The 10,108-nt window shown below is 47.2% G+C and overlaps 1 protein-coding gene across 1 annotated transcript; it reads left to right on the forward strand.

Moving 5' to 3' along the window:
- The first annotated feature begins 443 nt into the window (after nt 1-443).
- Nucleotides 444-6,869, forward strand: DYNLRB1 (dynein light chain roadblock-type 1). The gene is made up of 4 exons (XM_074157299.1): nt 444-485; nt 3,096-3,171; nt 4,593-4,760; nt 6,354-6,869. The coding sequence occupies exons 1-4, from the start codon at nt 483-485 to the stop codon at nt 6,395-6,397; spliced, it is 291 nt and encodes a 96-aa protein (XP_074013400.1). The 5' UTR covers nt 444-482; the 3' UTR covers nt 6,398-6,869.
- Nucleotides 6,870-10,108: the final 3,239 nt, after the last annotated feature.

Here is a 10,108-nt window from a genome sequence, read left to right on the forward strand (position 1 = left end):
TTTGCTGGAGGAACCTTCTGTTCTCTCCGAGCAGGAAGTAGCCCCGCCGGGTCTGAAGGGCCAGTGATGTCAAATACTTAAAAAAAAAATATGAAAATAGTTCACGAGGTCACCTTTCTGCTCCTTTACCGGTCTGACAGGAGTCCCCGGACCCGCAGCGGGGGGTTCTGGGAGCTGTCCCCGGCCCGGCCGGTTTAGGGGTGTGTCAGCGGGGCATGGTCTCACCCAGGGCCACCCTCCCCGCCCCGTTACGGTTACGTGAGGGGTCGGAGCTGTAGGGGTCCGCACGGGATGAGCGGCGGGTCCCGAGAGCACCAGCCGGGGCAGGCCCTGAGGCGATGGGGGCGATGCCCCGTCCCCGCCCTGGGACAAGCGCTTCCGGGTCAGGGCGTGCACCGCACCGCCCTTCCTGCCCGCTGATTGGCCGAGCGGGCGGCGCATGCGCGCGGGTCCGTGACGGGGCGGAGAGACGGCGGCTCGAGATGGTGGGTGAGGCGGCGCCGGGGCCGGGGCTGGGGCCGGGGCCGGGGCCGGGGCCAGGCCTGTGTCGATGGGGAGCGGGCTGTGCCGCCCTTCGCCCGGCCCTCGGTGGGGTCTGCGGCCCTGGGAACGCCCGTGTGGGCGCTGCCGCCAGTGCCCGGCCCTCAGCAGGCGCTGGACGAGGCGGAGGGGAGCGGCCCGAGGGCTGAGGGGCCGCCGGCTTTCCCGTCTCTGGGGTCCTGCCGGTGTTTCACACGCCAGCGGCCCGCTCCGGAGACCCCTGCTTGGTGACGGAGGGGTTTCACCGGGAGGGCCGAGGCCGGCAGCGCGGGTCGGGGGCTTTTGCCCCGAATCGCGGCCCTGGGAAGCGTCTCGTTGCCACAAACCCTCCGTTAGTTCTGTCCGGTGCTGGAACAGGCCGGGTGACGGCGGCCGAAGGAGGAGAGCGTTTGTGTTTCTTGCTGCTGCCGGGTTACAATTCCTGCAGCTGAAAGCAGTCAGGGGAAAAGCAGCTCTAAGACAAATGGCTGTTTAGCGTTCTGTGGAACCTGGAGTCTGTTTATTTCCTTGTTAGTGGATTGGAGCTTGCTCCCTGTTCAAGTGTATTCTTGGCTAGCGCACATTCGTGACATTAGGGATCTAAATATGTGGAAAAAAATCTAAAGAAATAAATACTGACCTAAGTTGTACATGGAAAATTGAAATGGTCTAATAAGACATGCTTGTGAGGCAAACCTAGGAGTTGAACCTTTCTAGATGAAACCAGGAAGATAAAGGGATATATATATATTGTATATACAGCAAAGGTTACACAGAGCAAACTGGTGATGAGGAGTATTTATTCTTTTCAGAGTGCATCTGTCCTTCCCCATATACTGTCTCTTGTAGTTATGCAGCCCTGTATTTAGATAGTTTCTGTTTGCTTCATGAATTAAATACATAACTTTTTCTCAGTAATATTTTTGCTGGTCTGGTGAGTCGAACTGGCTCAGGGAGCTGTTGGACAAGCACCAGAGTGTGTGTGCAGCTCTGTGTGTGTGTGTGTGTGAGGGAGTAAGAACAGGAGGGACAAGAACTTCCCATGTCAACAGTAGTGAGCTGTTAGAGCAGATCACCCTGCCCTGTGAGTTAGAGTGTCTGTTTGTTGTTAGAAGAAATTAAAAATTGGTATTGTTCTGTATAGATGCTTCTTTGCGTCCAAATGGGCTTGTTGAGGTCCAGTGAAGAAAGTGTTTAACGACTCAGGGCTGAAATACTGCTAGTACAAAGTCAGGAAATCATTTCAGACTTAAGTGTGCCACCATATTTCTGCCAGCATTTGTACACTCTGTAGTTTGTTCTTCGTTTCACTTCCAGTGTCTTCCATTTGAAAACAGTCCAGCGTTCAGAAATAATCAAGAGCTTTGTTGAGAAGATTGAATTTTTCTATTCTGGATAAGGCAGAAAAACTCGGCTTCATAAAGACAAACTGAGGTGGTACCATCTCTTCGTGTTACTGCAAGCTGCTTACGCTGGCAGCACTCAGCAGAAAGTCTGCTGGTAGTTCCAAGGCTGAGGCCATGGTGTTTGGTCAGGACAAGCCCTTTTCCCCAGGAACAGGGCTTACAGCGTGGCTGTGCTCATTTGCTGTGGGGTGGAAATGGAGAGGGGGTTATTCACGATGCCCAAGACCATGCACGTTGCCTTGGCCACATGCCCCGTACGGGTCTCACCTTTCCTGAGTTCAGGCGATTCACGTCTTCCCTCCTAGATCGTTTCTGTGGGACTCTGAAGTGCAGGGTCTGGAAGATGCTGCGTGTCTCTGTTTCCTTTAATGGGAATAAGAAATGCCAAATATTTACCCAGTTGTGGAAAACAGCTCAGGTGCTGTTTTATGACCCTGTTAGAACAAACCCGTAGTTAAATTTTGATTAATGTCTTGTAGCAATGGAAGTTGTGCAGAAGGGTTGGAAAGCTCTTCTGAAGTTGATTTGATGGTGATTTTTACAGAGAAGCCAAAGGGGCTACTGCCTTGACCTTTAGTTTTCTTCTTTTTTTTTGCTTTTGCAAGCTGTAAATGATACGGTTTCTGTGGTTATAATCGCGGAGCTATCCCAGCATGAATCGTGATTATAAATAAATAACATTTATTCATTCTTTTTCCCTTTGCTTTTCTTATTTGTAATTCATTTGATAAAAGGGACGGGAGTCTTGCATCCAGAATATATCTTTTTTTTTTTTTTTTCATAAATTCCATGTATATTTTTCATACGTGATTTTTTCTTGACACCTAAATTGTAGCAGTCTGACTAAGCAGTCTTCTCTTGCAAGCCTACAGCGAGGAGCTGATGCGGGAGGGTTGGGAGAGGGAAAGATGAGAGGGGAGTAGTCCAAATTTCCACAACTTGTAATCACAGATAAGCGAAGAGTGAAGACAGATGGAAAACAACTGAAAAAATCGTGCAGAAAAGGTAGTACCAAGTAATACAGAGACTTTGCTGTATGGAACAGTGTAGGCAGTATCTGTTTGAATCATCTTTGTGCAGCTTTGTTTTCATACACGCTATTACAAAGCTTTGGGGGGAGGCAAATAGCAGCTGTAATCTTGTATTGACCTCTGCTTTCTCTGTTTGCAGGCTGAGGTGGAAGAAACACTGAAGCGTATTCAGAGCCAAAAAGGAGTGCAAGGAATCATTGTCGTTAATTCTGAAGGTGCTGTGTCAGTCTTGGTTTTTATGAGATATAACTTGTTCTAAACACGTGCTTTAAGGATCCCTAATTGTACTACTTGCATTTAGATTAGAGTCTGTCTTTAGCAAAGGCTTTTCTGTACCCAAAGCAGTTAGACAATTAGGCTACAAGAGAAAATTGGACTCCCTTTTCTGCAAGCTCGCTTTATTATTTTAGGAAATAAATTAAATAAAATAAATTACAAAAGCTTAGAAATATTTGAGTTTTGCCAGTGTTTGAGACTGTGTTCTGTCAAAGCCTGTATCAGTAGCACTAAAAGCTCTCGTGACATCTCAAACCTTGCTGCTGTGTGTGTCTGGGACGCTGCTGTCTTGGCAGACTCACGAAGCTTCTCAGCTGTCTCCTGCTTGTGGGCTCCTGAGACCCATAAGCTCCTTGTCCCTCTCTGGAGTTATTGGAGGGTCCAACAGAGCAGACTTGTTCAGAGCCCTCTGAACACATTGTGAGCAGCCCAACTTCTTAAAATTGTGTGATTATCAATTTGAATTGAACATTTCCTAGAAATAATCCTTAGAGAAGATGACAGATAGTGGCTGTATATGAATATATTGAAGAGGAGATCATTGCGTACTTGTGTGCAGTGTGTGTTCCTGCTCGCTGCTTATTCATGATAGTGAGTGATGGATTGTGCTCTCCAGACTGATGCTTTGCTCGTTTGAACACAGACCTGCAGCAGTTTTTCTGCCATGCCAGTATTTGGTAGCTGGCTGTTCTGACACGCGAGCTGAATTTCGGCTGGCTTTTTGTGGGAAAACATACCCAATGGGTGGCAGAAGTATGAGGGTGGGAAAGCTGTGGCCAAAGAGTGTCTGTGTGTCTGCCCTTTGGGCTGGTGCACAGGAGTTGAACCGGGGACCTCGCAGGACTCCATCAGCTCTTATGGCTAAACGTTGGAGCCTTGGCTTTGTCGCTGCGTGATGCAGCAGCTGATGTCCTCCCTCCCACCGATCCCAGCCTGGTTTACCTGGGTGTCATTTCACTGGGATGTTCAGGAGCCTTTCTGAAAGGAGAAGCTGCCCCCGGGCAGGAGAATGAAACCGAAACATTGGTATTTCCTCTCTTTCCCCCAGATATTTATTTTCTTTATTAATTATTTCTATTTATAAATCTCATAAATAAACAAACAAATGAAAAATGAAAGTAAAGCACTGATGGTGCTAGAGGTAAACAGTTCTTCTCGCCTACACCTGTGGTTCCGGGTCTGAGCCTCTCCACATCTTATTTCTGTTCGTGCTCTTCTTTTAAGTCTTTAAAAAGAATGCTACTAATCCCTGGTGCAGCAACAGCATCTGCTGGGGTTAGGTAACCAGCCCAGCGGGATCTGGTGATGCCCAAGGCGGAGTTAGTTGTGGAGTTTTGTCACTGTCCCTTGTTCCCTGCAGGTATCCCCATCAAGAGTACTATGGACAACTCCACCACCATTCAGTACGCGGGCCTCATGCACAGCTTCATCATGAAGGCCAGGAGCACCGTGCGAGACATTGATCCCCAGAACGACCTCACCTTCCTGCGGATCCGCTCCAAGAAAAACGAAATCATGGTTGCACCAGGTAAAAGTGAGCGGGTGGAAAGCAGCCATCGGGGAATCCAGCAGAATTCTTGTCTCGTGGGATTGACTCTCTGAGAGAAAAGTTCTGCCAGACACTTTTATTCGTATTGTATAATCTCATCTTTTCCAAGAAGCTGTTTTGCTTTCTTCAGAGTTGAAAGCTTTTTTCTTTGACCCAAGTTTGCTTTTTCATGTTTGAATGTGGGAAATCACTTTCCTCATTTCACGTTGATCAAAGTGGAAAGTGTTAAATAACGTTTGAGGCGTGTTGCAGCCTCTCACGCTCTGTGTTTCTCGGTACAAAACCACAAGAGTTGGAAGGGAGCATGTTTTGAGAGCAATTTCAGTTCAGCCCTGTAGATGAAGTGATAAAGCAAAACAGCCTAATAGATTTTCCAGTTCAGAGAAAAGTAATAGAACATATTGTAGCTGTAATCATGAGAGGCAGAATATAACAGCAGCGACCTTCTTTTCAGGAAACGTTTTCTCAGTCTCATTAAATTACGAAACGGGAAGCGAGGAGATGAGAACAGTTCATTAACATGGCAGGAACTCAGCTTTGCCTGGGCTCCGTGGGGGAATTCTGGTGCAGAGGAAGGGTTGCCGTTGGTGTGCTCTGCTCCGCAGGGCTGGTCAAGGCAGATGGGCTCGGGGGCTTGTGCCCAGGCAGCCTCTGCTTTCCAACTGAAGAATGAAAGGAGAGGAATAAGCATCACTCCAGAAAAAAGGAACTACAGCTGCTGCAGCCCAGCAGTCTGCCTGGGAGACAGGGAAATCCCTGCCCTGCACCGCCTGTTTGGATTCCATCATCGCACGTGCCATTTGCTGTTGTTTCTTGGGCAGAAGTGGAGTTAAATTCAGTTGGCTTGGGAGCATGCGGTTTCTAAAGCTGAGACCAAGAAACCGCGTGCAGTTCTGGGCTTGCCAGTTCAAGAAGGACAGGGGACAGCAAAGGGCTACAAAGATGATGAGGGGCCTGGAGCTTCTCTCTGATGAGGAAAAGCTGAGGGACTTGGGTCTTTTTAGTCTAGAGAAGAGAAGGCTGAGGGGGGATCGGATCAGTGCCTATAAATACTTAAAGGGTGGCTGTCAGGAGGATGGGGCCGGTCTTTTTTCAGGGGCGCCCAGTGACAGGACAAGAGGGAACGGGCACAAACTTGAACGTAGGAAGTTCCATCTAAACATGAGGAGGAACTTCTTTCCTGTGAGGGTGGCAGAGCCCTGGAAGAGGCTGCCCACAGAGGTGGTGGAGTCTCCTTCTCTGGAGACATTCAAAACCCACCTGGACACGTTCCTGTGGGACCTGCTCTGAGTGACCCTGCTCTGGCAGGGGGTTGGACTGGATGACCTCCAGAGGTCCCCTCTGGCCCCATAGCATTCTGTGATTCTGTGACTTTTTTTCTCACTGAGACTCATCAAAATAAGCCATCTGACGCGTCAAGCCCGTTTTGCTCATTGAGAACAAACGTCAGGCCTCTGTAGTTCCCACTGCGTATCGGTGAGATAGGAAACAATGTTGTAATTTACTGTTGCTGTGATCAAATACCAGCAATGAAAGAATAACTTATTTTTTGTATTTTTTTTTTCTCTCCAGATAAAGACTACTTCCTGATTGTCATCCAGAATCCAACTGAATGATTATGCTGACATGGTCTGGTTTTTCCCCTTTGCCCAACTGTTGTTTTTTTAATTTAATGGTAAAGAATAGAGCATTATTGTTAACTCTGCGGCGCCACTTCAATAATGTCTGGAAAAACAAAAGCAAGTGGTTTTGTTGTTTACAAACACAAAAAGTGGCTTTTTTTTTTTTTTGTATCACAAGTCATTTTGAGGAGAAGTTGGTGAATTAGAATCAGGCAGTAAAAAACGCAACAGATTTCTTTTAATAGTTAAGAAGATAATATAATAGAACTCTAATAATGTTCTAAAAAAAATTATTATTTGTATGTTTCCATGCTTCTGTCACCACTATTTGAGTTAAGCTTTTACACTATTACTTTGGAATGACTGTAAATATGAGACTTGCCTGTCCTCTGCTTCTGTCTTATCCCGTGGGTTTTACTTTGAAAAAGTCTGGCCGTATCGAATTAAAAAGTGTCATCAGTGACTGGGTTTGTGTCACGTGTTTTCCTTCTGAAGATTTTAATTATTCTCATACTTGATTGAGGTTTTCTTCAAAAAATAGACCCTCCCTAGGACTATTTCTACTCATTTCTTGCTTTCTCTAAAGAACGATTTAGTTGAAATGCACGTGCTATGGACTTGTAATTGCCTCGTACGATGGAGTATTTTCCTGTCGCTTCCTTTTTTTTGAGACATGTGGTGGCCAAGGAAGGCCATGGAAATGGCCGGTTGGACACTCTCTCTCTGTCACAGTTCAGTAGCCAATTTGATCCTTTAGTCATTTCCTTTAGTAATTTTTTACTGATGGCCACTAAGGACAAAAAAAGGTCCATCTGCTTCCTCCAAAATAATGAAGGGGTTATTTTTGTAGCCGTGAAAGAGCCTTGTAATTGCATAGGGAGCTCGAGAATTTGTGCAGAATGTCTGCATAGAAGATACTGCCACGTGTGTGACAGACGTGGCTTGGCCTGGTCCCGAAGGGTCTTAGCAATGTGTGGAACGTCCCAGCCCAGAGTTAGAAGTGATGCCTGTTGTTCTGTGCTGCATTTTCTTTGCGTTCTCGAGTATCTGGATTCAGGTGACTGCTACGGCAGGGAACAGTGCACCTGGAGCTGCCTCCTTCCTTCCCCAGGCTCGTTTGTCCCCTGGAGAAGGGGGGGTGGCAGGTACTGGATCTCCCTGCGTGTGCTTCAGCCTCCTCCCGCGCCTGGCCTCAAGCTGCTCGTGACAGAAGTGTGGCACCAGCCTGAAAAGGAATGTCTCCCCCAGTGCACCCAAGCAAAGAGGCACAGCCCACGAGCATGAAACGCGCTGTGCAATTAAAGAAAGAACCTTGATTGAGCAACTGCAGTTTTATTGGGGGATGCTGTGTCTTGTGCTGGTGAGGGGTCACTCCAACTAGTGTATCTGTTCGCAGAGGTGTTTAGCCCTGATTTTCCAAAATTACAAGCAGTAGTAGGAACATGTGATACTGTCCAGTTCTACACCGAGGAACAGAGTAAGAATTCATGGGTGATCCCAGCAGTTACGGTGCTGTTCCAGAGTCTGTAGTAAAATTGTCGGTGTTGATTTGGAGACTTCTGGATTTCAGAGCATGAAGCGATGCGGGGGATATGTGGTGACCCGTGTGTTCAGCCTTTGTCTTCTGTGCCTTTTCAGATTTGGGCATTAATTTACAGACTGTGTCTAATTTTTTAGGTAGAATTTATGGCCGTGAAGGTGAGAAATACTCATTGAGATCTGTGGTTGGTCCTGCAGCGTCTGGGTGAGGGTGCTTGACAGCATTGTGGGCATCTCGGCTGTCACCGTCACTCTCTGTTGGCTGTCACTCCATCAGGAACCATTTCTCCCAGCAGCGTGTGTCTGACCATGCTAAACCAGTGTGGCCCTGGGGTCACAATTTGTACCAAGAGGTGACTGATGTAAGCATGTTGTTCTCAGCCAGAGAAGTGTTTCCTTGGAGGTGGTGACCTCCTTGTGGCTTCCTGTAGTAGGCGGCAGTGTTACTCTTTTGTACAGTGTCCTGCATTCTTTTGGACACTTCCTTAAGGATAGTTGTCCTGCCAGTGGGTTTGTGTCATATCCAAGTTCAGGACAGAGAGTGGTGAGGTGGGGTGGGTTTTATTTTAAACAAGCTGGAATAAGTAACCGTATTGTAAAGCAAAGATCATGCCCATTTCCTGCATTGTGTTGAGACCAAAAACCTGCAGTGAAAGGATTGAGTTGCTGCAATATGCTGAGTGTTTGGGGGCTTGGAGGGGGTTTGCGGGTTGGTTTGGTTTGGTTTTTTTTTTAGCAGTCGAATATGGAATTTACTCAGGAATTTGAATAGAGGGCTCTTGAAGAAACTGGTTTTGGAGCCTGGAGGAGCTTGTCACATCCATCTGGTCAGGGCAGGGCCTTGCTTATGCCGTGTTAGTGCTGCCTTTACACCAGCAGCTTTACAACGTTCAAAGTTAATTCAAATTTTTTTTAAAAAAAGGGGAAGGGGTGGATGAAACTGAAGAACACCCACTTCCATTTAGATACTTACTATGGAGAAAAAGTGTCTTATTTGGATCAGGAGTCACAGAGATCTGAGTGGAAGCAATTCCTCTGCGTGCAAATTAGGGGAGGATTTCAGTTTTCCTGAGCTATCTTAAAGAGGGTTAAGATGAAATTCTACTTCTTGTGCTGTGTTTGCTGAGTCTGGGCCTAGTGATTCGTACAGTAAAATTATTGTCACATTAAGGAAAAATAGAAAAACAGACGTTATGGCTCCTGGCAGGGGAATGGAGGTGATAACGTGTTGACACTGCGAAAGCTAGGCTTTTAGAAACATCTTCCATGGATCTTAGAGCAGCTCTTTCCAGCTGTTCCAGCTTGTGTTTGCTCCAGCAGCTCTTCCTCTGCCTAAGATGGTTGAGCTCTGATGGCGCAGGGCTTCACCTACAGGGCGCTTATATTTGATCTTAACACTTTTATTATGTATAGCTACATCTGGAGGGGGTGACAGCCCGGCACGGACAGTTACACCCTACAGGCTGGCCTTGGGCAAGTGGAGCAGCTCCTGGAAGCAGTGGGATGGGGTGAGCAGGTCCTGGAGCTCTGACAAACGCCGCCGTGTCAGCAGGAGCCTGAGCATCAACAGGATTTCTGTTGACAAAAATACACTCCCTTCACCAGCAGGGCAGGATTCCTCCGGGGACATTTCCCTCTGGCACCAGGGTGTCTCAAGCATCCAGCAGTTCTTGTTGTTCACCCCAGAGGAACGCTGGGTGGCGTCAGGACAGCTTGCAGGGTTGATACAGCTGGTTCCTTCCATCTTCTTTAAACCTTTGACTGATCGGGGTTTTTTTGGATCTGAAGTCCACCTCCTTAAATAAGGAGTTTTGCCGATGACGTCAGGAAGAACGGGCAGGAGAGGTATCGGTGTGCGCAAGACTTTTCAGGAGATCTGAGAGGAAGAGGTGTATAAATCATTCTCTGCTGTATTAAAAGTAAAACTTCTTTGATCCGTGTCCCATTTTTGTAAATACATTAACGTGCTGAGAGGCTCCAGAGCTGCCGTGAACCAGCGTCTTCTCTCCCACTCCGGGTCTGTGAATAATCTTCCATGGAATTATGGCCCCAGTCCTGCACCGAGGTCTGCATGGATGGAATCGGGGATCAAATCACTAAATTAGAAAGAGTTCCTCCTGCCTTTTATCAAAAAGGAGTTAATGCTTTATAACAATAGTAATAAAA

This window comes from Numenius arquata, chromosome 12, assembly GCF_964106895.1.
Source record: "Numenius arquata chromosome 12, bNumArq3.hap1.1, whole genome shotgun sequence".
NCBI lineage: Eukaryota > Metazoa > Chordata > Aves > Charadriiformes > Scolopacidae > Numenius > Numenius arquata.